The following is a 27,623-nucleotide window of genomic DNA, read 5'->3' as shown; positions in this document are numbered from 1 at the left end:
CGGTAGCGGTTACACAAGTACTCTCTGGAGATGTGGAAGGAATGTTGCTCAGAGTGTTTGTGTTCTTGTAAAAATGCAGTTAACATTGCTGCCTTGACATTCTCCCCACTTTTTTTTTTTTTTTTAATTGGGTATTTCTTATATTTCTTAGTAAATAGGAACCATAACACTTTGTAATCTGAATTCAGCTCTCAGTAACTGCTTGAACAAAATTGAAATACTTGAAGTGACTATGTGCGATAACTTCTGTCAGGTCATATTTGTTGGCTGGGTCTTTACCCAGAGGTAAGAGCTGAGTGCCTGGAGAATCATTTGCAAAACGGTGTTTGGAAATCCTCCTCTTGACTGACCAGAGGAGAAGGCAGCGTTGAACTGCAGCCCAGGCCGTGTTCTCACTGCCAGCGTGTGCTGTAACTAGTAGTTCAGGCCCTGTACAGTGATATGTACTGACTGCTTGGTAGACAAGTAAACAGTAATGATGTCATTTAACTGAAAAAAAAATCTGAATTCCATACTGCATTCTAACTAAAGTTATTGAAACTTAAGTGGCAGTAGGTCCTTGAAATGAATTACGTGGTATGAAATTCCAGACTGTAATTTACAGAGCAAAATGCTATGCGCAGTACTGGCTCTTTTATTAAAGAAGAGGCGGAAGAGGCATTTCCATTAAAAGGCACACTGACCTTAATTCAGTTGTCTCACTGAATATTATCTTATTGCATCATGATGCTGATGTATTATTACTACACACACACAAAAAAGAGATAATAAAGAAGCTGTTAAACAGATCTCTTCTTCACAAAATCTGGATACCTGGTTGTATTTCATTGTTACTACCCTGTGGCCTGTTTCTGTGTGTTAAGTTGGGCCCGTGGGTAATCTGTGAGCACTACTTGCTTTTTAACTCGTGTTTTCAAATCTATAAGAAATGTTTGTAAACTTACTACATTTTGTTTCTAGATAATGCAGCTCCTTGGTGATTACAGCTTTATCTGCGAGCTGGTTTTGTGATCTGGAATTGAACGCCAACAGCTGTAAAGCTCAGAACTGTGCTCCTGTGTTACATCTTGATGTTGTTGTTGCTGATGGAGAGAAACAGGACTTGGTAGTTCACTTGGCAGCAAGTTATTTAGAGGAAGAACTTTCCAGAGGTCTGGATCATTTTTACCATGGACTCCTCACCTGTCCAGCAGGACGTTCACTTGGAGAACAGAAGCAATAATGGGGCCCTTAGCAGCTCGGAAGAACTTTCGGATTGTAAAGCCAAGTCAGATTTGCCAGTTACAGCAGATGAAATTAACAGTAAGTTACTTCATGTGCACCAAATCATTTCCTAGTCATACCCAGGCTTCTCTACAACTACCTGTTTTGTTGTTCAGGTGATAACTGAAGGACTTTTTTCCTTAAGGTCAGGAATCTCTTGTACAGCAATTTTAAGCAAGTTTGATGAAGGCTATGGCTCTGTGTATGAGAAAACTGTCTTTTGTTTTAAAACTTACTCTATCAAAGCAAAACCAAACTATTAAGTACTATTGGCTGTCAGTTGAGTGTGTGTTGTTCAAGGTGTTAAACTGTCTTCTGATGGTGTTTCCAAGAGTGTATACCTGAAACTGTAGGACTAACCATTCTGAAAGGATTATTATGGAGTCAGCTCATGACTCGAGTACTTTATTCTAGCAAAAGAAATTTTCGTAATAAATTGAATTGACTAGGAAAAGCCCACTGTGTGCTTAAAACATCTCTCTAAACTTCCGTTTATGGAAGAGAGATGCTGGCCTGTACTCCCCAAATTATCTCAAAATAACTTTTATATGTAGACAAGCTATAATAAAATAATCCTGCAGCTGTTTACAAGTAACTTTAGAGAGCACTGATCTGAGTAGATTATAGAATCAAACTTAGGTTGGAAGGGACCTCTGTGGGTTGTCTAGTCCAGCCTCATGCACAGAACAGACTTAGCTTTGAAGCTGGATCAAGTTGCTCGGGGCCTTGTCCTGTAGAATTCTGAAAATCTTCAGAGAGGGGGGTCAGACAGCCTCTCTACCCATTCCAGCATTTAACTACTTTCACTGGGAAAATCTTTCCCTTGCGTTGAATTGAAATCTTCATGTTTCCACCACAGGTATCTGAGGATAAGTTGGTATATAAGGTTATGGTGGTGGAGGGTGTGTAGATGTTGCGGCTGCGTAGATACACAGGAGTGTGCAGGTTACTTACGTAAAAGGAGGTAATCATGTGATGAAGCTGTTAACCTCCTGCCTCGTACCAAAGATTTATCAACGTGTCACGGGCAAGAAAGTGGTGGCCTGAGACTTTATTTGCCTTTCTTATGCTGCCTATTACAGACTGGCAAAGTGTATTTATGTGATGATTCATTCATCTTTCATGAAGTTAGAGATCACACTTCCCTGTTTTCTCCTGTGTTGGACATCATCCAAATGATTGAATTATGGCTTACAAATAGGTAGTGTGTCTTTCTACTGTTTTTAATCTAATTGCATCTCCTCCTCCGCTGTTCTAAAAAAACTGTAGTTGTGTTGACACTACTGCAGTTAAATTACTTCAGTTCAAGACAGCGTTTAGATTGAGTGTCTCATGGCCTCAGGAAGTTGCCAGGAAACCATTCCTCTAGAATTTTGCTCCAGCATCTCTTTCGTATGTGTACACCACCCACAGTTGTCAAGATAAAAATGTAAATAAAGTATAAACCTGATGCAGTGATAGCTGCAGTTTCTGAAAGATGGGCAGAAACAACATTTCCAAATGTGCAAGGGGTCTTCTTATTTTTGGCTTCTTGTGGCTGTTCTTAGCATTGATTTCTCTTAAGTTTAATATTGACAAGCTTTCGGTTTTAAAATGCCTTAAACTCTGACATAGGTTGCTTAGTCTTTAAAAAAGCAGTCCTGTCCTCCTCTGTGTCCTTATTGCACCCATTCTTTCCATCATGCCTGCAAGTGGTTTTGTGACCACATGATGGACTAAATCAGGGAGCTGATTCAAGCTAAAATGGCCTGAAAAATGTTCTTTGCATGACAAGTAAGATACTCAAAAGTGTATTAATTCAAATCTTAGAGAGCTGTTGAGTTTTGGCAACATAAGGCTGAAAACTTTTTTTTACCCACGTTCAATTTCCTCTGAGCTGGTTCGCTGTACAAACATCTGTGCGAGCTTAAGGCAGGATGCACCACAGAAGTGGGAACAAATGGTTTGGGGTTGAAATTTCTCTCTTTAAATTACTCTGAAGTTAAATTTGACTGCACTTAAAAGGGAACTTTTTGCTTTCATCAATAACAAAAGGGAAAACCGTGGAAGTCCTGTTGTCTTACCTGTAACTCTTTCCGATGTGGTTTGTTTAGTTTCAGGGTGCATTTTAATATTTACCGTATACGTGAATGTGACTAGGTTTATTTTTAAATTGTTTTGCTTTCAAAAGTTTGTAGTGATTCATTTTATGGGGAAAAAGAAGTTTAATAGCAATATGTTAACAGGCTGGTCTAAATCAATAATTAAGGTTTTACTGAATCATTGTAATCAGCTTCCTGGCTACAGAATACTTCTGTAAATCAGTCTTAGACACACTTAATTTTGGAAGGATCTGTGCCTCAGTTCTGGTTTGTTTTCATTTTTTCTTTCCCTCCGACATGTTCTTTGAGCAGACTTTAAAAAAAACCCAGACTGCTTATTCAGGTCTGTAGCTCCGAGAGGAGTAAAAAATAGAAAGAGGAAACTTGATTTTTCCACTTGCAAATACTTTGCGTTCATAAATGTTAAATATTTTCAAACATCTTTATGAAAAAAATAACGAAATCTTCCCTATTCCTCTTGAGTTACTCCAGTGATACATGGCATGGGAACGAACAGCAAGACAGTGGCTCTGTCAGTACTCCGTGCATTTAAGCTCTATACTAGTGCGTTTAAAGTTGGGTGCACAGTTTTGTTGCAACTGCAGTTTCGTAAGTGTAAGTAGTCCCCAAGTGAGTGAGGCAGAAATGTGTGAGAAATCCTCTGAAGTGTCGAACTAGTTTTGAAGATGCATTTTTCCTGATGGAAAAGTGCAATATTCGAAAGTGAGGATAAAATTGGTATTAAAGTGGTTCTTGAATTGCATTCTTATTTTGATACGTGTAAGCTTTGCTACTCTACTTTTGATGAAGATGTCTTATTTGAAAAAATTTAAATGCAGTTCAAAATTGAGAAGCTTCACTTGGCCCAGGCTGGAAGTGGGGATGCTTTCTCCTCAGTGCCCACCAGAATACCAAATAGCTGAATCATTCCGCACAGGCCCGCAGTTGCTGAGTCTTATTTGTAGTAGGTTGCCACTCAGGGTGGCAGTAAGTAATGAGACTCAGATCCCATTACTTACACTTGGTGTTTCATGCTTCTAAACCTTGCAAGACGTAAAAACCTGTGAGAGGTTTTGAATATATTTTTTTGATCACTTTTGAGGTCCTGCTTGAAGGCAACCTAGTAAAGCAAATGAAAGGTACTTGTGTTGGTCTTTAAAAGTGGAGAATGGAAAGTCCTTTATGAAATTCCTCCTGCCAGTTGCTGTCTTTAGCAAGTTCCATATTCTCACAGTCTAAAGGCGATAGCGGTAGCATTGTGTTTGGGTGTGTAGCTCAGTGACACTTTCTTTTCCAGCTACGAGTATTAACATCAACGAAGTGCCAAATGAAGAGGGAAGTCTGGAGATAAACAGCAAAGTGGACGCCTGCCACAATGGGCCTGAGTCGCTCTTCCCTGACTCTCCTGTATCTTTTGACCCGACCAGCAATGCGGAGGGTCAAGAGTTGTCCCCAGGTGTGACCGGTTTCCATGACAGCCTAAGGAAGTCTCAGGGAACTAGTGCTGAGGGCATAGTTCTTAGAAAAGAAGCTTTGCAGTCTCTCAAACTAAGTCTTCCCATGCAAGAAACTGAATTGTGTAAGCATCTGTTTACAGTGGTGCCTGTGCTTTCTCTTGCTGCATAAAGCTTTTTACTCTGAGCCTGGCTCTAGAATCCTGTAACATCATTTAAGCTTGGACTAAACTTCATTTCTGCAGTAAGCTTTTACTTTGAACTACAATTCATTTTCTTTCTGTAAACCACCCTCTGCTGCAGCTAAGGCACATGCCTCACCATTTAAAAATTGTTCTTGCGCTCAAGGGGAATTTATGCTTTCTGGGGCTGAAGCTATTCTAATCTTCTTGATTATTAGGAGTAACAGGTGACATTAAAAGAACAAAAAAGAACAGCTCAACCAGGTGATTTTAAGCTAAGTAATAAAGGGGAGAAGAGAAGAGCAATAAAGGGGAGAGAAAGGGGAAACCTTGATAATAAGGTGTCTACTGCTTCAGAAGTATTCTGAAATAATGTTTTTAAAAAGCCTTACTACTAACTGAAAGATTTAATGTGAGTTAATGGAAAGAAAGAAAATGTATCTAGGAGACATCTTTCTCTGACCTGTAGGGAATGAGTAGACTGCATAGGTCTTGCTTAGTTTTGTAGTTTTAGTAGTCAGAAATGCAGGGCAGGTAAGATTAAATGACAGCAATACTTTTGTACTTGCTGTGTAATCTCTTCTTATTTATACGTGGAGGAGCTACAGCGTTTGCAAACTGCACAGAAATGCACAGGCTCTACCAGTGCTTACACAAAGATCTGCTAGAAGAAGGTATCCTGAAGTGCATGCCAGCGGGCTTTCCTTGCCTTCCTTGCTTAAGCATGAAGCATGTTGCTGATGGTAGAAGGGGCTTTTTCCTTTTGCGTCAGATTTGCTTGTATTGGAGTGTTCTTTTTGACTGTAAAGACAACTTTTGCGTGCAGGCTCAGTAGAGTCTTCGCTCCCATTGGAGAAAGAAGAACAAATAAGACTTCAAGCCAGAAGACGGCTAGAAGAACAGCTCAAACAGTACAGAGTGAGGAGACGTCAAGAAAGAGTGAGTACTACACAACAGATCTTCTATATGCGCTGTGTTTTCTGAGAATCTTCAAAACTTGGTCCTTTCTGTGCTCTGAATTACTGTTTTTTCTACTTTAGATATTAAATTGTTTTCTCAAACGTGAGAAAGCATATTTTTTTTCTTCTGGGCATGCAAAATTTGGTTCTCTGTTACCTCATCGATAGCATACCATTTTGTGCTACTTAAAATAGCGGGCGGAAAAAACAAACTCAAAACTTAGCTAATCTAAATATTCGGTTTTTCCTGTAGTTCTCAGACAGCTTTTGGAGCCTGCCTTGATAATCTTTAACATCCATATACTGAGCCTTAAGAGGGTTGATTACTGATGTAATTTACCTTGCTTATTAAATTATGCATATATTTTGGAATTTACTGTTGACTCTTTGCTTCTTTTAGTCGAATCAGTCTACACCCAAAAACCGGCCCTCCAGCACCTTAGATCCTGAGCTGATGTTAAATCCTGAGATATTGCCAAGAGCTAGCACTGTAGCAATGACGAAAGAATACTCCTTTTTGCGAACCAGCGTCCCCAGGGGTCCAAAACTGGGTAGCTTGGGACTTCCAGCATCCTCAAAAGAGAGAAGAAGTTCAAAATCTAAACCCAGTAAGATCCGGTCCTTGGCTGACTACAGAACTGAAGATTCAGGCTCTGGAAATGCTACTGGGAATTTTGCAGCTACTGATGTATCTGGTGGGGCTCTGAAGCAAAGCAGAAGCGGTCCAGCGTCAGTTGTTTCTGAGATTAGTCTACCCTCAGACACAGATGATCGAGTAGAGAATTCCTCCTTGGCAGGCGATAGCGTTTCAGAGATTGATGGCAGTGAAGTGGGAATGAGGCTGGATGGAAACGAGAGTGACAGCTCTACCTACAGCAGCGTGTCGGGAAAAGGGCTGTGTAACAGTTTACAGAATGCAGAAAGCAAACAGGGTGTTCCATATACAATAAACGGTCAGAAGATACATCCTGACGCAGTGGGGCAATTTCCCTCCCTCAGGGAGGTGCTACAGGCTGCGGCAGTGGAACGTCAGGCCCAAGAGCAAGAGGTTAATGGGGAGGTGCGGAGTAGGAGAGACAGTATTTCTAGCAGGTAAGAGAGATCACTGTGAGCATTAAAATTGCTTGGAATAGGCAGCCTGTTACTCTTAGCTTCTAACTTGGGATCCAGTTTTAACTTAACATTCATTGTGATCAAATCTGTTGTTAACTTAGAGATTCAGAAAGAAACTGAAAGGTCACTTCACTAGAGTACCTATTGACTAAGTGTCTCTGTAGAGAAATATATTTTTGCCACTGGCAGAGTGTTTTAAACCTGCTGCTGGTAGTTGCTTCTGCTTGTATTTAGTTGGGAAGCAGTCATTTGTCCACTGAACCACTGACGTGGCATTGGTCTTTAAAGTCTGAAAGCGCAGACTTAACTGGCTCAGTGGTATTTATTATTATCTTTTTCTTGATCTACGCGGGTACCTGTCAGACCTCAAATGGTTATGAAATGCCAAGAGTCTTGTCCTAGATACTCTTATCCTCTTCGGCCCTTTAAAATGAGATTTAGGTAGTCTCACAAGCTTATGTATGTATGTTGGGTATTAAACTGTGATTCAATAAGCCAGTGGGTGACTGCTGAAGCCCATAACAATGCTGTTGTGCTTTTTATCAGTTGTCTGCAGATACATGTTTTATCCATGTTAATTTTGAAATTACCTTTTTTTCCCCCTCTTCATTAGAATAAAGTCTAATACCCTGACATGTTAGGGTAAAATCAGTTGTCTACATTTATTCCAGTTTAGACTTAATTCTTCTAGTAATGAGAGAGTGATTTATTTATTTATTTATTTATTTTTTCTCTAGACCTCTTGTCTGTACATCAGCGAAGGAGCATCAGGAGTCCCTTATACCTTTTGCAGCAGCTGTTGGTTATTTCTCAAGCACCTTCACATTGAAGCAGACAATTGTGGACAATAATTGTGAAGATTCTGTGCTACCATTGTGTCCATTTGTCTGCTTGTAATGGGATGTGCAGATATGGAATCTAATGAAGTCAGCCATTGTACTTCTGTAAAATAACAAATACATGGGTGCTACACTAGATTCTAATTGCTGCAAACATAGGAAAGTCATATATAAAACCTGAGTGTGAATATAATTTCTTCATCTCTTTGGATGAGAACAGGCTGGTTTACTGTGTTCTGGATCTGTCAGAAAGCCAGGAAAAATGTCCTAAATTCTAGGTCAGGTGTGGAGTCTGAATACCTCTTAATTTCAGCTTCATTTTACTTCAACTAGATGGATGTTGTATTCTAACCCTTCTAACGGTGTATGTGTGTCTCTGTCTCCAGTGTTTCTATGGAAAGCTCTATCGCAGGAACTCATGACGAAATGTTGCAGGTTCTGAAGGAGAAAATGAGACTTGAAGGGCAACTAGAAGCACTCTCACTAGAAGCTAATCAGGTAGAAAATGAATTTTAATTTCTGTATTTAGCAAATTAATGTGTTAATTATCTGTTAAGAGCCTCCTGCTCAGTACTTGTGGGAGTTATGTTTTGTGAAAGCGTTGTTGAGTAAGGTACCTTACAAGGATGTTGTGGTGGGCCAAGTGCCGACCAAAGCTGCTCTATCACTCCCTCTCCTCGTCTGGACAGAGGAGAGAAAAAAATACAATGAAAGGCTTTTGTGGGTCAGGATAAGGACAGCGAGAGATTGCTCACCAGTTAGTATCTTTTTCTCTTTGTATTAACTGATGGTATAACACACATAATAGAGAATATTCTTCCTTGAAGTGTGGAAATGTGTCTTGTTAAAAATCTTGACATGGTCAGTGACTTACAGTGCTACACATCTTGTCTGTGCTTTCCTCTGTATTTTCTCTGACTATTTGAAATAACTGGTAGGTCAGATGCCACTTAAAAAAGGTATTTTTACAAGCAAGGTTATTTTGCCCTAGCAAAGCCATTTTGCTGGGCATCTTCTTTAGTCAACCATTAATGTATTTTCTTTTTAAGACTTGTGTGTTTTGATCTTTCTGGACACGTTCAGGCTCTGAAAGAGAAGACTGAGCTACAAGCCCAACTTGCAGCTTTGAACATGAAGCTTCAGGCACAGATGGAGCACAGCCAAAATAGCCAACAGAAGCAGGAATCTCTGAGCTCCGAAGTGGCCACATTAAAGCAGTCTTGCTGGGATCTGGAACGAGCAATGGCTGACCTGCAAAATACCTTGGAAGCAAAGAATGCTAGTTTGGCTTCTTCAAATAATGATTTGCAGTTAGCAGAAGAGCAGTACCAAAGACTACTGCTGAAGGTAGAAGATATGCAAAAAAATGTTCTCACCAGAGACAGCACAGGTGGGATGATGTAAATATCTGTCTTTAAAAACTGTTATTCCATATTTTATTTGAACATAATTCTGAAGTCCAGGAAGAAGAAGGACGTTTTAATTTGTATTCTGTTGATGTCACACTGATAAAACAGTCAGAATTTTAAGATAATTGGGTTTTATCTGGTGTCACTGCCAGCTTGGAGTGGGAGGCATAAATATTTAGTAACTGTTTGACAGTGGACTAATGAATTTTAGAAAACAGTACAAATATTTGTTTGTAATAGTAACTTCACATGTCAGGATAGCTACTTCCTGCTTTTTATTTAGTTCCTATTTGCTGCTCCTAAGGAACTATGAATACTTATAGAAGTGATTGATTTGTTAAAATTTTATTCTGCTTATGACCTGATACTTTAGATTCTAGCACTTCCCCACACTTCTACAGGAAAAGCTAACTGTTAGTGATTAGGCATACATGGTTTTATTCAGAAAGAAAGCAAGAAAAACGAAAAGAAAAAGCTGTGAATACAGCAATAATCCTTGAAAACGTGTGCCTAAAAACAGAACGATGGAGTGCGCTATTCCAGATTCTTTGTTTTTCTTTCTCTAGTCCATGATCTGCGACAGCAGTTGGCTTCCTTGCAGAACCAGCTTCAGAAGGTGCAGCTGGAGCGGACCGCGCTGACCAACAAGCTCAAGGCATCCGAGACAGAAATCACGTCGCTCCAGAACGTGCGGCAGTGGTACCAGCAGCAGCTTGTGCTGGCCCAGGAGGCCCGGGTCAGGCTGCAGAGTGAGATGGCCAATATACAGGTATTACGAGTGACTTGAATAAGGGAGGACTGAAAATCTGGTCTTTTTTTAATGTTTGTTTTATCCAGAGGACGTTGTTTATGAGCTCATACAAGGGAGCCAGTCTCACTTGTGTATTCGTCAGGTGGAGGGCAGGATGGGACGATGTTTTGTTTTTCATCATGACATGTTAGTTCACGTTAAAGCTGCGGCGTAAATTTAACCAAAGCACTTGCCTTCTGTGGATGAAGACCTGTAGTGACATGAAAGTGGTAGACGAGATAAGGCGTAGTTAAAATTTAATGTGATTTGTTTGTTTGTTTGCTTTATTTAAACAAAATTCTTAAATTTATTGGCCAAATTTTGACTGATGGCATTAATTTGTGATATTTTTTTTTTCTTTAGGCTGGACAAATGACTCAAGCAGGTATGTTGGAACATCTCAAACTAGAGAATGTGACATTGTCTCAGCAGTTGACTGAAACCCAGCACAGATCGATTAAAGAAAAGGAACGTATTGCAGCACAGCTGCAAAATATTGAGGTATGGTATGTTCTCTCTAAGTCATGTATTTAGTTTTTGGAAACTCAAGGCTATTACACCTAAGTGACATAGAGTTCTTATGAATTGATTCAAATGTTGCATTATAAAGAGAGCAAATATTTCAGAGTAAATAAATTTGTGTGACATTACAGACAGTAAGATGCAGCAAGGCCATACGTTTCCAATTCCGAGGTGATACTTGCATTTTCAGCTCTAGTATTTGTTTTTAATTGAATTTTAGAGGTGGATGTAAATGTTCTTCTTTGACAATTCATGAACTTTTTTCAAAAGAAAACTTAATTGGAAGTTAAACGAAGTAAAGTGCTTCTTAAGTGTGTGAAATTTCTCAGTACTCAGGTTTGTCCTTCCTGCCCTCCACTAAAGGGTGGGTAAAATCTGAAGTGCGGTGCACATACTTTCAAAGCACTTAGAACTTTAATCCCATTGAATTTCAGTGACGTTCCTGCTTCTAAGTCTCAAAGTGCAGTAAAGCAGCGGGTTAGCTGAAGCACCTCATTGCCAATTTCATGGAGTGTCCAAGGAATCTCTTTAATTTCAGAATTTTGCCAAACAATTTTAATAAAGATTCTTTTTCTCTGTGTCTTGTTTTATTGACTTGGAGAGGGCATGGTGTTATGTAAAGGAATTCTGAATGTTACCTGCTTCTAGGACATTCACTGTTGTTCTAAATTGTCTTAAATATATGAATGAGTGACTTCTGTAAAGACATACAGGTGTATGAGGCAGACACCAACTATCCAGGACATTCACTGTTGTTCTAAAGTATATGAATGGGTGACTTCTGTAAAGACATACAGGTGTATGAGGCAGACACCAGAATTATTTTTGCTTGTCTTTCCTCTAGAGTTTTTCTTGATAATTTACCTTTTTCTTTTCTTCTTTTTTTTTTCTTTTTCCCACCCTTCCTTCTCCACTGAAATTATAAAACTTAATTCCTTGCTTTTTCTGTGCAGGCTGACATGTTAGATCAAGAGGCTGCCTTCATGCAGATCCAGGAGGCTAAAAGCATGGTGGAAGAAGACTTGCAGAGAAAACTAGAGGAGTTTGAGGATGAGAAAGAACAGCTTCAGAAAATGGCTGATTGTGCAGCAACATTGGAGCAAGAACTGGAAAAGGTAGACTGTTGTTAGGTAACTTCCCAGGAGTTTCAAGGGAAATGCTTACTTGGCTGAAAATACAATTGTAAATAGGTCTTGACCTTTAAACACCTTTTTAGAACCTGTAATATTGCCACAAAAATGAAGTCTGTATCAAAGTCATTCTGTCCCGTGTGAAAAGGCTCCTTCTTTTTCAACTATCTTGATAGCAGTACTTCCTTGAAATTTTAGAACTACTGTCTTGTAGTAGTAGTTTACTGTTGGAGAGGGCAATCAATGCAATTAGTAGAGCAAATAGAAGTGGCCCAGGAAAATTAAAACATGTTTTCGTCTTCTGCTATTTTCTCTTAGAAGCCGAAATATTAGTTAGATTACATTCTTTTGACCAGAGTGCATTTGTGAAGATAACATTTTTTTTTTGGTATGAATTTAACCTTAAAATGCTTATTCTCAGGCCAAGTTGACTTTGCACCAGCGAGATCTGCAGCTTGAATCTTTACAGCAAGAGCACCTAGAGCTAATGAAACAATTGAGTCTGACGCAAGAGGCATTGCACACCAAAGAGCAGTCCCTGGATGACCTGCAAACACAGTATGATGAGCTGAAGGCCCGATTAGAAGAGTTCCAAAGTGATGCCGCTTCTAAAGATGACACAATCCAGTATTTGCAGAATGAGAAAATTGTCCTGGAAGTAGCTCTGCAGGCAGCCAAAGCAAGCAAAGAGCAACTGGATGAAGGAGCAATGCGCCTTGGAGAAGATACAGAAGTAGCATCAGAAATTTTGGAACAACTGAGGCAAGAAATGGCAATCAAGTCAAGTCAGGTAACGAATCCATAAAACTGTCCTGAAGTAGCTGTTGCAGGAAGGTATTGCCACAGGTATGTGACAGACAGTTATGTGAGAGGAAATCGGTACATGTGAGTTTGTATATTTGTGCAGTTGTGAGATTGAGCTCGAGGGAATATTTTAATCAATTACCTCATTTTTTCCCTGTCGGTAGAGTATCTGACACTTTACATCCTGTTACATAGTTCATGAGCTTACAGTTTAATGTCTGTTGGTATCTACATGCGCTTTGCATTGGGTGGTATTGGGTGGGAGGCTGAGGTTATTTGGTCTGGTTTTGTCTGTTTACAAGAGCCACAATTTTTCAGTTTTAAAAATGCAACACTTTTGAATACAGATCACGTTCAGAAACATCTTCCTTCTGCAGTAATTTGGTCACGTTTAATTGTGCATTTTCCCTTGGAGCGGTATACCAGGGTTTGCCTTTGCATAGTGCTGTGTGCCAACTGAGGCTTTCTTCTAGTTGCTGAACTCTTTTAACCAGATCAAGCCTAACGCATATCCTCACTCTTTCTGTGGCTGCTTTAAATTATGGTGACTTTCCTTTCATACCTCTGTTTGCTAGTCTTGTATGCTCTGTGTCTTTTAGAGCATCCAAGCTCCATAGCAAGAGCTTTTTTATTGAATCCTAGTAATGACCAGTTCCTGGTAGTCTTTAGAGATTTCTTTGGAAGATAATAATGGGAGTTGATAGTGTTACCAGTAAAACTACTGAAGAACCATGAAAATATGTTTAACATGAAGATTGTGGTTTTGCTTCAAAGAACCAGCTGGTTTCCTTATTTGATGACCATGTGTGTGGAAGGGATGCCATCCAGATACCACCTATGTACACTGGTGAGGCATACTACAACTTTAATGGCTGAATAAGGGGTCTTCATGCGTTCCTGAGGGTGACAAGGCTTACTCCGAGATCACCTGTGTGAATGTTCTTCTGTATAAAACGATATGTTGTCTAACAGTGCCATTGAGAGGCCTAGTCAAAAAGAGGATCCTCATTAGATCAGGCAACTAGTACAAGCATAGCAAAAGATATTATACTGCTTGAAGTGAGGTAATATAGGACATTTGGCATGTAAAAGCAGTGTGCTTGCTTTTTTTCCTCTGGCAGGTAGAAAATCTGCAACAAGAAAATGCCAGCCTTAAAAAACAGGTTCAAAAAGTGAAGGAGCAGTTCCTGCAGCAGAAGGTAAGCAAGAGCAAACTAATTCAAAGAAATAAAGCCAAGGAGTATACTTCTTTTTACAGTGAGGTTATGTACTTCTGAGGGGGTTCTGAGGACACTTGAATCAATTTTCTGTATCGAAGAACTTTGTGACATAATTATACGGTTTCTGTGTTTCATACAGCTGTAACTAACGTAAAAGCAGATCACCGATTAATTCATGCTTTCATTAATTCATGCTTTAGGGAGTTTGCCGAATGATCTGCCACATAACATCTCTCTCTGGTTTGCTGATACTAGGTTTGCTTTTGCAAAAAGCACTCGTGAAAGTCTTCAAGTCTTGTCATTTTCCTGCAGCTTTGAAAAAATTATAGTTGCTTTGATAATTAAATTGAAAATAAGTGCTTATTGCAAATTTTATTCTGAATTTACAGTTTTGAAACATTAAATTGAAATCTATATGCCATTAGTGTTGCACATATCTGTGTCTTATGTGTAGGGTGGCACCATTAATTTATTGCTTGATGGCTTCTTACCTAATGCCAAAGGTTGTTTTGTTGTGTTTAAATTTGGGAAGACTTTAAACAGTTGCAGTTAAGCCCTCTTCTCATGGTAGAAGTTATTAATTGTGTGCATGAGATAGTAAATTTTTTTGCAAGTAGTTTAGTTTAAAAAAAAGGCATGTAATTACTACAGTTCCATAATGAATCTGAAGAAAATTATAAACTTTCTTACTCCAAGTTTGGATTTTTTTATGAACTGCTGATACGTAGTGCTATTTCATATCTGAATTTGCATAAAAGTCTGAAACAGTAAATGTGTTACGGAAGATGATGTTGGTTTGTATTCTTTGACACACCAATATCCCTCCAAACTAAAATAATATCAGTAAATTACTCTTAAGTTCAGAAAGTCGTAACAGGTGACATTGTCCTCTTGAAACTCTTGTGTCCAAGGTAATGGTGGAGGCTTATCGAAGAGATGCAAGTTCTAAGGACCAACTGATTACTGAACTGAAGGCTACAAAGAAGCGTCTGGACTCAGAATTGAAAGAGTTAAAAAAAGAGCTACTAAAAATTCAGGCTGAAAAACAGTCACTTGAATCAGAACATTCAAAACTACAGAAGGAAGTATCTCAGGTTCACCAGCAGATGGTGGAAATGGAAAACCATCTTCTGTCAGTGCAGAAGGAACGAGACGATATGGAAACACGCCTACAGGTATGGAAGGTGTTAAGCTTTTACTTGGAGAGTGTTACATCCAGGATACATTATACATTGGTGTTCCTCTTAACTTTGGAAATACAAAGAATAACCACATGCAAGTTAAAGTTCTTGCTTATGTATTTAATACTGTCCATACATTTGAGCATATACCGCAGAAATTCTCTAAATACGTGACTGCTTAAAAGTGAACTCTTACCTGAGAGCAAAGACCAAACTAGAACTCTGTTCATATGTGTTGTGGTGGGAGCCTCAGAGGGAAGAATTAAAGAAGAAATAAAAAGGAAAGAGAAAGGAGATGGAACAGTTTATATTTAGAGATGGAAGTAATTTTGCAATTTCATGTTTATTCTTTTATAACCCAACATACAGCAAAGATCCTTCTGTTCTTACTCTCATGGGCACGTTTTTCCTTCCTATTAAGTCTTTGCAGTTCGATAAGGAACAAATGGCATCTCTTGCTGAGGCAAATCAGGCATTAAAACAACAAGTAGAACAAATGCAAGAAGAAGCAAAAAAGTAAGTATTCTTTTAGCATAGACAAAAGAACTACAGCATTTGCTTTTACATATTCACCTTTTTAGAAATCACTCTTTTCCTATTCCCTAGTCTTTCCTTTCAAAAATTTAAATAAAGTTATCATGAGTCATAGAGTCATATCCATGGCAAAGTGTTGGCTGCCTGCTACACAGGAGTTGCAGCTGCTCTGATTCACTTACGCTTTTAACCAACAGTCTTTGCCATACGCCGTACATATGGGAGCTAAGCCTGATTACCGTTCACGGAATTTTGGCCTTGACTGCCTAGAATGTTGGCATGAATGAGAACTCTTCCCCCCTCCCTCTGCTGGTGATCACTGGGTTTTTCTGATATCTGACATATCCACCAAGGGTCTCAGATTAGATTGAGTTCTGTGTTTTGTTACTTAGAGTAGTATATATTCCTTCATACTTGAGTCTGAATAATTCTAACAAAGATCTCTTAATTATCAGAGTATTTTCTTAGAATGTTATCTAGAGTCTTGACAGTATTGTCTTGCAAAGGGCCAAATTATATTTTACCAACCTGATGGCATTCTCTGATGACCTGGGTGGCTGGGACAAGGGGAGAGAAGTGGATGTTGTTTCTTGGTGAGCCATGTGAAGAGTTTATCTTTTAGTACTGTTTTCAGACAGGTTTTGTTTGTACGTGATGTTTTGTTTTTCCTTTTACTCCAGGGCCATTACAGAGCAGAAACAGAAAATGAAGCGTCTAGGGTCAGATCTGACAAGTGCTCAGAAAGAGATGAAAGCAAAACATAAAGCCTATGAGAATGCAGTCGGCATTCTCAGTCGTCGGCTGCAGGAATCTCTCACTGCAAAGGAGTCTGCTGAGGCAGAGTTGAAAAAACTAAAAGCACAAATCACTGATGGTGGAAACAACCAGATTGCTCAAGTATGCAGATGTCTTTTAACATTACTAGTACAAAGAGAGAGCTATCTTGTTATTAAATATTGGTCTTGAAATATTACTTTACACTGAAGTGATGTAAATATTTGGAATATAAAGCTTGATCAGAACATGATATCAGTGTTCTGAGCACTGAGAATTTCCTTAACTACGTTTGAGAGAGCTGATTTGGCAGGCTTTGGTTTGGTTGGAGTTTTTTTTATTTTACTTGTATCGGTCACGGTACCAATTGTAATCCAAGCTCAGGAGGCTGATCATCATTAGTGCTATATTCCCTGATCAACTTCTATTGTTGGTTTGTGGGTTTTTTTTTAAAAAAGTTTTCCAAACTTCTAACTCTTCTTGGGTTTTTTGTCACTGGCGGTTAAAAGTCCCTTGGGGTAGCCACAACATGCTCATATATGTTATGCCTGTGATAAAAAAAATTAATTTTCTGGGGAAGCTCCAGTTCTTGGACAAATGGAGCAAGATATGAAATACACTAACAGCAGTAGCTGGATGGAAGCATGGAAAACTCTGAGCGAGACCTTTATATTAAGCACTAGTACTTCATTTAATATTTGTTAGAGAAGTAAGCTTTAAAAAAAAACAACAAACAAGAAACCCCAAAATATTAATCATGCTTGTGGTCCCTTTGTCTTTAGGAAAGGATTCAAGCTCTGGAGACAGAATTGCAAGCTGTTAGCAGCAGTAAGTTGATGCTGGAGAAAGAGCTGCAAGAAGTGATTTCACTTACCAGCCAGGAGCTGGAAGAATACAGAGAGAAAGTACTGGAACTTGAGGATGAGGTGATTACTTGAATATGCATGGTAGATAGGAAGGTGACAGTAAAAGGTGCTTGAGAGGCAGGGAAAAATTTCAGTACCATAATTTTATTCCAACAGTGCAGGAAATCAGAATCTTGCATAGGGAACGACGTGTCAGCGGCACTTGCCAATTATGCTGCCCTGTGCTGGTTTTTTGTGGTTTCATGAATCATTGTTGCATAGGGGAAAAGAAGATGAGAGAGAAAAGTAGTTCCTGTGTTAGATACCAGCAGTGTCTCGTCATGAGACGATAAAGAGGCATGAAACTATTCTTTTGAAACTATTTTGATTTTTGAGGGCAGGGTGATGGTGTTCAGTTCTAGAGAATCACAAAAAAAAATTACATATATCAACTACTCTTGATCTGAACTTGAGCAATACTCCTGGATTCTGCTTTCTAGCAAGCATTTTAGTCTTCCAAAAGGAAAAAAATGCCCAACTGAGCTTACTTTGAAGTGTTCATTTAAAGATGAAAAAGGAAAAGAAAACAAAGAAATCCCACTCTAGAAAAGTGAGTTGTTTAATGAGTTTAGCTCGCAACTTCTTTGTGGTAATAATCTGGAGTTGTTTGGGTTTGTTTGATTTGTTTTTTCTTTGGCTATAGCTTCAGGAATCTAGAGGCTTCAGGAAGAAGATAAAACGTTTAGAAGAAATGAATAAGAAGTTGGCCCTTGAACTGGAGCATGAACGTGGGAAACTTACAGGACTTAGTCAGTCTAACGCTGCTTTGCGGGAGCACAACAATATCCTCGAAACAGCATTAGCAAAAAGAGAGGCAGACTTGGTACAGCTGAATCTGCAGGTATTTGATCTTTTGATACAATATCTTAACAAAGGAATTAGCACATATTTCTGACAATGGGATGTGGGCATCCTCACTCATATGATACCAAGTTGGTGCGTTTTCTCCAGATCTGGGTCTTCCTTGTGTTGTGTACAAATGATAACGTAGGGGGCTAAACAGGAGATCAGAAATGAGGCTTTGCGCTAAAAAAAACCTGTTTCTTTTGGGGGATGGGGGGAAAAGTGCACTAAAATATTTGCAATAGTGAAAGTGTGGCTCACCTAAGTTAGTTGGAACATACAAACTATGTTACATATGGATTCACCGAGATGAACAATTTTTATGCCAGTAATAATATGTTCATGAGGTGGGAATATAGGCAATGAGCTACCATGTAACCATACCTGCTTTTAAGGTTGAAGGATACCATGAGGAAAGAGTTACCAGTGAGCAGGAGAGAGAAGTTTTCCAGTCCCTACATTGGCTTGTGTTTGTATTTCCCCTGCTGGCATTTCTGGTGTGCTTGTTTTTGTGATGTGATACAGGTCCAGGCAGTCCTGAAGCGGAAAGAGGAAGAGGATCAGCAAATGCAACAACTTATTCAAGCTTTACAGGCTTCCTTAGAGAAAGAAAAATCGAAAGTTAAAGACCTGAAGAAGCAGGTAATGGCTCATTGTTTGTTTTATTTACTTATAAGGTGACTTAAATGTAAGATATTTGACAAGTAGCTTGAAACAAATTCTGTACTTCATAACATACTGCTTCCTGTAGCGTCTATGTCACGATGGCCTCTGGCTGAAAGGTCAGCTGATGCCTTTTCTGCTGTGCCCTGTGTTAAGCACACTCGTTGACTACCAGGACAGTTCCACGACGACTCGTAATGCATGAGACATATCCTTAAATGATGATACTTCATCCAAAAATAACAACACTAATAATAGGGGTTTTAGACAAAAAGTGAAGTTAACAGCTGCACAACTTCCTTCTTGAATTGTTTTGTACCCCTTTAGCTCCCTTTGTGGTTCCCCTGCAGTGATAAAATGAAGAAAAATTGCATCTATTTTTCTTGTAGGAAGCAGCAGCCAAAGCGGATGCAGCCCATAACCGCCGTCATTACAGAGCTGCTATGCTTGAGCTTAGTGAAATCAAGAAAGAGCTACATGCCAAAGAACTGCTTGTCCAAGCGCTTCAGGCTGAAGTGGATAAACTGCAGTAAGTGAATGAGTTTTTTAGAGAACAGTAAATAAAAGAAATACTCTAAAAAAGACATATATTAGTGAATTTTTGGTTTTGCCACTCTGTGTTGACATGTACCCCAGCTGAGCCTGACCATAAGATGTGTGTTTGGGCTCTAGGCCAATATCGGCATTTTTCTTATTACTAGTGAGGATTAACGCTTCTCTCTTTCACATCCCCAAGGAACTACATAGAGGATGAATTTGATTGTTGAATATATTCCACAGTGTATTCAAATTCATTTTCTTGCATAGAAGATATTTTCTCAAATTTTAAGAAATTATCAGACCTACGTGAGAATGGATTCAAGGTTAACCCTGTTCCTCCTAAAACAAAATTGCTGACAGGTTTCTTTTGTTTGAGTGGGTTTTTTGTTTGTTTTTGATTTAGTTTGGTTTTTACTGCATAATCTGTTTGTAAGTGTACTATAACCAGTGCTCATGAATATTTTTTTCAATATTTAATGATATATTCATGTATCTGTCTTGTGTAACATCTTTTAGTGATTTAACTCTCGCTGTGAATGTGTTGGCAAAGCCTTCAGTCGAAGCTGTAACTAACCATGTTCCATGCATTGTCACGTCATTGATGGTTACATAGGTAACCCGGTGAAGTACTTGTTTGGAAGGACAGATTGAGTAACTGCTGTGTCTGTTAATCCTGCTGCGTAGGGTAGAGGATGAAAAACATTCCCAGGAGGTATCACAGTTTCAGCAAGAGCTGGAAGAAGCCAGGTCTCAGCTCCAACTTCTGCAGAACAAGCTGGATGACAAGCTTAGCGAACAGCCTGTAGTAAGCCAAGAGGTAGAAACTGCACATTTACTTTGCCCTTATTTATGATGCATTGTTTGACTTGATTTGTCTTTAATTCAGCATTTTAATGACATTTTGTTAGATTTCTTAGAGCCAGGAGGGGTTCATGAGATATAATGACATATTTCAGATTCTGGGGTTGATTGTGTCATTGCATCTGTAGATAATTCTAAAGATTTTTTTTTTTCTCCCTCGTAGGTAGAAGACCTTAAGTGGGAAGTAGAGCAAAAAGAAAGAGACATTGAAACACTTAAGCAGCAGTTGGATATGAGTGAACAGCGCAGCCACAAGGAGTTAGAAGGGATACAAGTTGTCTTGCAGGTATTTAATGTAGCTGATGGAGATAACTGGTATTGCTGTAGGGGAGGGTAAATAAAACAATACTCTTATTGTTTAAAAGCGCACTTTTCTAACACTTTCAAAAATAATTATTCGCTATGTGTTTTGCAGTGTCTTTACTTTCCTTGGTATTACTCTGACTGTGTTTGTTAGCTTCTTATTTCCTTGACTGTATGCCATTAAAATAGGCTACTAACTTTTTTGAGCCTAATTTCTGTTTTTCTGTCAGTTATGTGTTGTCCTAGTTTTTCCTGGAAGCTAAAAAAAACCCACCCAAACCAAGAGTATTCTTTGGGTGGAATTATTACACTGTTTCCCTGTATCACATTGATTCTTTTTCCATTTAGAATATCAAGGCTGAGCTGGAAATAGTGAGGGAAGACCTGTCAGCGACTCGGAAGGATAAGTTTATGTTGCAGGCTAAAGTGACTGAACTAAAGAACAGCATGAAGTCCCTGCTGCAGCAGAACCAGCAACTGAAGTTGGACTTGAAGCATGGCAAGATGAAAAAGGTATTTAAATAGGAAGAATACATGTTGTAGGGTACCTGAAAATACTCCCTTAATACTCTTAAATTTAAGTACCAGAAAACACTCCACTGCAGGAAACCTGGTGAAAACTCTGAACTGAAATGCCTGCCTGTTATACAGACTTACTGATGTTCTGATATTCAGATGATAAATATAGGAGGACTTGCTGGCAAAAATAACCATACTGATCTTGACTTCCCCTCTTTCGCTTCAGGAATATTTGTGTTTAGTGTATTATCTTATGTGTACATTTTGACTTACAAAGCAAAAAAAGATAGCACTTAAATAATGAATCATGGGCAAATAGAGAGTTAATACCTTTTAATGTCCATGTGTCTATCCTCTCCATACTCTCTAGTTTTTCATCTTTCCACAATTTCAAAAGGTGTTTTCTTGGAGTTTCCTGATTTGCTACTAGGACACAGAAGATGCAGTAATAGTAGATCTCTTGCTTTTTTCCTTCTTGAAGTAATTCTCTTGTTTAAGGAGACACTTTCGTATGGAAGCCTCCATTTCATTCTTTTAGACATTGGTCTTGATACCTCATCCTGCAGGTTCCAGAATTTCCAAAAGGATTTCTTCGGTTGTACTTAACTGCTTTTTTATTTTTTAGAAATTACTCTTTTAAATATACTGAAAGAATGTTATTAAAATTTGTTGTGAAGATCCAAGTAATTTGCTTTAAATCCTTCCTGTTTTATTTCTTTAGTAGGTCTTTCTAGATGCCAGTTTTTTACTTCGGAGAATGGCTAGCAGATGACATTAGGTTAGGAACTTTTGCTAGTGGCTCATGAGACTTCACATGACTCTGCTTCTGATTCCTGCTCTAGGACACGTGCATATAGTTACGTACCAGTGAGACTTTTTCTGTGTGGTAAAAATGACATTGATGAAATAACTTCATAGTATTTCCGGCTCTTCTTTTTTCCCTTTAAGCAGAGAAAGGAGCTGAAAGGAGAGAATAACTCTTCAAATCCTGTGACTCCAGTCAAGATTCCTGATTGTCCAGTGCCTGCTGCCTTACTGGAAGAACTGCTGAAACCATCGACAGCTGTGAGCAAGGAGCCTTTAAAAAATCTGAACAGCTGCCTCCAGCAATTAAAGTATGACCTGTTATTTTAAACCATATTAAATAATCTTAAAAATGTTCCTAAGAAACCAGCAGCCAGCCTAAGGAAGAAAGGATTTGGAAATGAATTCTTTTATTGGGACCACATTTAGGACAGTAGGATGTTCCATCATTGTAAGTGCTTGCTTATATGGCAATGAAATAGGGAGAGAGGACTTTGCAAGAAACTGGACAAAATGCCCATCCTAAATCACACACAGCAGAGCAAACCAGAAACAGCTATTGCTAGTTTGTTCTTGCTGGTGGAAAAGCTGATGGTTTGCTCTCTTCACAGCATCAGAAAGGCTGCTTGTGACAGGAGCCCAGGCAGCAGAAACATAAATCTCTACAAGGGAAGTTAATTTTGCCAAAAACACGTTTTCAGATGTTTCCTTACAAGGTTGCAGATGAGATTCTGAGCAGGAAAGCTACGATTTGAGGGGAGTGAGCCTGTGCACAATTTTCTGCGATTCTGTACTACCAGACTAGTCCCTTTGCTAAGCTGGTGTCCAACTGAAGTCATAATGTGTCTATCTAGTTACCTCTCAGTGCTGCTTTCCGCACCTCTACCTCTCATGTTGTCTTTTGTAACTGCGAGAGTATCACATTCATCAGGTTGCAGTCACCAGGTGCCTTCACTGCGGAAGCAGTGCTGCATCGTCCCTAGCAATGAGTATGTGCAGCGTTGTTAGTCCTTATTTTTTAATTAAGCATATTGCATTTGTTTTTCTCATAAATTAAAGAAAGACAATTACTAAACTTCCAATAGGCTTCTTTCTCTTGTATGCAGCTATAGCTTAGATAGTCTTGGAGTACGTAACAGGAATCAGAAAAGAAATTTTCTCATCTTGCACCTAGCAGTTAGCTTTCTGCTTGTTAATTTTTGGCTTTTTGTTCTCTATACTTTCAAAAGGCAAGAAATGGACAGTCTTCAGCGTCAGATGGAGGAACACACCATTACAGTACATGAGTCAATGTCTTCGTGGACTCAGATTGAGGGGCAGCTAATGGACTTTGCCTCTACGAGTCCTACAACTGCATCAGACCAGCAGGAGATCCCGACGGTAGATGAGAAGAAACAGAATTGTAGTGTTAGTGACAAGGAAGCTTTGACACTATAACCTCCTTATCAGTTGTCTTTCTTCCTCTTGCTTTAAGTATGTAAACAGATCTTTATCAAAATTATTTATTTATTTCATTTTTTAAAACGGTGTTCGGAGTTGTGCTTTTGCCTGTAGAAGCAAAGGGCATGGATTTGAGAAACTGGTGTAATATTAAATGCAGAAGATGCTATTCCAAGGGATTGTTTGGAGCCTTGTCATCATAGTTCTGTCATGTTGGGGACTGCCAAATGGTTAAGTCTAGCTCATCTAGGGGTTTACTAAGAGATTCAGATGAAGACTTAAAATGAGGTCAAGAGGAGCATCTGGTTCCAGGTCTGTGTTCGTTCAATCTGGATGAGTTTGTTAAGGAATGACTGTTAATTATGTAACATCTAGGGTGTGGTGGTGGTTTGGTTTTTGGTGATTTTTTTTTAATAGGGTGGGAAAGGATGTGTGGTGTTTTCCCCCATCTTAGATCCCATCCAAATCACAGGGAAAAATCATTGTGCTCATGTTCATCCTTAGCAGTGGTTGAGTACTGTTGAGTATTCTGAGCGTCCTCTCTCCTCCCTCCTACAATCTGTTACTGTTATTTTGAAATTCAGATGACAGATAACCTGTATTTTAAGCCATTTCTAGTTATGAAGATGACCTCTGACCTATAGCAAAAGAAACAAGGCTGTAAAGACAAGCAATGCAGACCAGTATGTATCTTTTGGCAGACTTGCCTGGGATGTTTTCTGAAGTATCAGTTTTTCTCTTACAGTTGCAGGCCAGTAGGGAGCTTTGCTTCACTGCACAAACACTTCTTGCACCTCTTTAGTTCCACTTTGGAAGTAGACACCCTTGAAAAAGGTATGCATGTAATATATATACATATATATATATAAAAAAGAAAAAAATCCTAATTTTCTGACTTTGAATATCTGTTTTAATATGCTCATATACTGTAAGTTAAGGCTGACATGAGGGTTTTTGTTACTGTCATTGTTTTAATGTTACATTTAAGTTCACTTTTTTTTGACATACTGTATGAATGGCTTAGGGAAATTAGCCCCTAAAGCCAGAGCTTTTAGAAATGTAATTATTTTTACTTTAAAAGACAAAATTATAATGCCTATAAAATTATTATTATTTTTATTAGCTTCATCTTCTCCCACACACTTCCCCTGCTTTTTGCACCCTCTTTTTCAAGGTGTCCACCATGAACAGAATCGGTATCGTGGCAGCCCCTCTGCAGAGAACCTTGACTAGATTATTAGTAAATCAGGCCACTGTAGATTCCTTCACCTTTGGTCTTGTTGCTCCATATGACTCCTAGTGCAGCGTTAAGCCCACCCTCTCCTTATTCCAAAATTCAGTGTGGAGGTACTGCTTTGCATAAATATGCGAAGTACTAAAGCCCAGATTAAAATACATGACAGATTATTTGGAAGATTTAGTGGCAATTCATGTTACTGGCATGTTTTTGTCTTTCAAACATAAAGAGAATTAGTCAATTATCCACTATAGTTTTGCATTTAAAAAATAATAATTTGGTAAGGATAAGTAGATTAAGTAGCTGGGGGGGGGCGGAACCTAAACAAAAATTCTAGTTAATGTGTTTTTCCAAAGAAGCTGTTGTTACTTTTGGGTGGGTTTGGTTGATTGGGCAGGAGGGAAATGATCGCAGTTTGTGTAAGCACTAAGGCCACAAATGAGCAAACAACCAAAAATCCCAAACCCACTCACGTTTATCCAAAGTCTCATTTCTCATACTTATCAACTGAAGCCCTAGTCCAGTTGAACACTTTATATTTAAAGTGTCTGTACTGACTGATTTCATGGCCCTCAGCTACTGGATTTTAACTTAATTTTACTGGAATCAAAGTCAAGTGATGCGGAAATCAAGGTTTTGAAATTGGTGAAGGAAGAATTGCATTAGCGTGTCATCGGGTGCCCATCATACCGAATTACAAAACAATTCCAAGAAAAGTCAAAAGCTCCACAGACCAGCTTAGACATGTTAGTGTCTGTGTGCTGCTGCAGTCTCCTTTGCAGAGTAAGTGGTACTGATTTTCTCGCTGCTGTCATGGTCTTGAAGTTGCCTGCACATTAAGCTCAGAGAAGAAAAAAACCTCTGCAGTATTGTTAAAGAACAAAGTTAAAACTACTTGATGAATAATATATTCCATACAAAAAATTGTCAAACGTTCAGGATTTTGAATAACACTTGGGCGCCGTTAATGTTGCTGTTCGTTTTAGTAAATTCATTGCCTACAGTTAAGAATCTATTATGTTTTAATGTCTTAAGTTTGGCAACAGTTGTATGGACAAAGGTTTTATCTGGTATCAGAGAAGCCAGAATTGTTAGGAAATGTCCTCGTTCTTCAGAATGTCTGCTCTTCTTTTTGAATCAGTGATCACATTGCGTTCTGTTTGCGGTGCAGTGCTGCATTTTCTCACTAGCTCCTTATAAAGACATCTGAGGTTATACAATCAAGTAGCCTTGGATGCATGTTTTTCCTTTTAAAGATGAGGGAGGTGTCGTGAAGTGCTCAGATTAGATTTCCTCACTGACCCACCTGTCTCTCTCTGAAGGTACCTGGACACTAGGTGTTTTCATTTTATATTCACTGTGTGGTTTTTAGATAAACAGAAGCAGCATGCCATTTACTTAAATGAAGGACTAACAATGAGACTTGAGGGTCTAAGTCTGGCAAGGTACCAAGTCAGTTAAGTGACAAAAGTCCCTGGGAAGCCTTCTAGAAGGAGCACGCAGCAGGTGATAAAAGCAAGGCCCTTCCTTTTGAAGCTTGTCAGTTGCCTTTCTTAATTATCCAGAGAAACAGTTGCTGTTTTATTAAAAAGCCTCACCCTGAGGCTGAGCATGCTCACTCTACAAAGCTTCAGGCCTCTGCTGTCTAGGCAGCGAAACAAACTAGTTGTAGAAATGAAACTGCCTCCCCTCTGCCTGTCACAACACTGCCAAATAGATCAGAGGGAAATTCTGAAGAATAGTCTCTAAAGATCTTTTTATTTTTTCAAGCACTGCAATAGAATGTATTTTCTGTGTCTGTTTCTTCAGTGGTTGCGACCTACTAAACCAAGTCTTGTTGATACAGGAGAAATGTCACTGTACCGTGAGAATGTTTCCTAAGTGATAAAACTTGGTAAAAGCTGCAGCATTACTTTTGTAGATGCTCTTGGGTTTTTGAGGACTCTTGAATAATTGTGCCTTTAAAAAAACTCCAAACAAACAAACAAACAAACCAGCAAATGCTACAGTGGAAAAAATGTTAGTCTCTGGTGTTCATGAACTTTGCATAATGCTCCATTCTGTTGTCTTCCAGATGTCTTGGAAATATTTGTGCAGTGTATTAGGGTCAGCTGAGCCCCTTATCCACTCATGCCATGGGAGGATCTGATCCCATACTGTTTGTTCAGGCAATATCCTAGCTGAAATCTGAGGAGAATTTCACATATGTTGGGTAATATCCAGAATGAAAGTTCTAGTGCTTGTATTTTCATGGATTACTCTTTAGGGGAGTGAACTGCAGGGGCGTGGGTGTTCTCATGTTAGCTGTGACAAAGTTAAAGGTGTGCTGGGGGCAGATAGTGTTACTGATACAAATTTCACTTCAAGATGACAAATTCACTACTGGCAATGCAAAAGCTTGTAATGTACGTTTTATTAACTTTGCTGAGGAGGTGTGAATAGTTGCATGTTACTTGCTGTGAGCAGAGCCTTTAAATATTTTCATGCAAAAGCAATTACAGTCCAAAGTAATTACTAATGCTCATCAGCTGTCATCTGATCACTGTTGTCTCCTACTAACGTGTAACACTTCAGTCCGGGGCAGTAGGGCAGCCGAATTTCCAATACAGATGCACAGATTTGTAGAGGAGGGAAAGATGTTCTGGATATTGTAAATAAAATATTGTTATGTTTTATACATGACATTCAGTAATGTCTGCTTAGGCTGTATTTGCAAAGGTAAGAAGTTAATAATTTCATGTTCTTGAGTGGGTAACGCAGGGGATGGAGGAGTTACGCTATGTACAACTAATGTTTATGATCAAATGAAGCATGTTGATTATAAAAATAATGTGCATAGGAATTCCTTTAAAAGTTTTGTGCAATAAACTATTTTTGGTAGAGGGCTCCATGTTGTTTCTACTTTTAAGGAGAAAGTCATATAATTTCTTTGGTTTTGTAACGTTTAGGATTCTGAGCATGCTGTATAGCCACCTTTAAGGAGAAGAAAGACTTTATTACCTACAGCTTTTTCACACATCTAGAAGGGACTGTGCTTGTATTTCCATTGATGCACTTTTTCTCAGTTTGCTGAACGTGTCGGGACAGAAAAGGTACCGAGTCCGGGCCTCTGGGCCTCAGTTTGCCAACGCCTGAAGTGTGAGCCTACCCCAGGGAACGGCGCCGAAACGTCCTCTCGAGTCTGAATGAACCAAGGGCGAGGGGGAGGAGGGAGCTGCCGGCCCGGGCCTGGGCAGGGGCCGCACTGAGCCCC

At 39.1% G+C, this 27,623-nt stretch overlaps 1 protein-coding gene across 1 annotated transcript; it reads left to right on the top strand.

The window, feature by feature from the left end:
* Window positions 1-1,169: 1,169 nt before the first annotated feature.
* On the top strand, window positions 1,170-23,130 carry GOLGA3 (golgin A3). The gene is made up of 23 exons (XM_009871207.1): window positions 1,170-1,302; window positions 4,642-4,923; window positions 5,807-5,919; window positions 6,340-7,031; window positions 8,278-8,389; window positions 8,975-9,281; window positions 9,867-10,069; window positions 10,454-10,591; window positions 11,566-11,727; window positions 12,164-12,532; window positions 13,668-13,745; window positions 14,678-14,941; window positions 15,369-15,463; window positions 16,162-16,378; window positions 17,038-17,181; window positions 17,804-18,001; window positions 18,529-18,645; window positions 19,056-19,195; window positions 19,891-20,023; window positions 20,231-20,353; window positions 20,719-20,883; window positions 21,841-22,004; window positions 22,923-23,130. The coding sequence occupies exons 1-23, from the start codon at window positions 1,170-1,172 to the stop codon at window positions 23,128-23,130; spliced, it is 4,557 nt and encodes a 1,518-aa protein (XP_009869509.1).
* Window positions 23,131-27,623: the final 4,493 nt, after the last annotated feature.

Source organism: Apaloderma vittatum, unplaced genomic scaffold, assembly GCF_000703405.1.
Source record: "Apaloderma vittatum isolate BGI_N311 unplaced genomic scaffold, ASM70340v1 scaffold3386, whole genome shotgun sequence".
Lineage (NCBI taxonomy): Eukaryota > Metazoa > Chordata > Aves > Trogoniformes > Trogonidae > Apaloderma > Apaloderma vittatum.
This window is presented reverse-complemented; position numbering and strand designations above follow the sequence as displayed.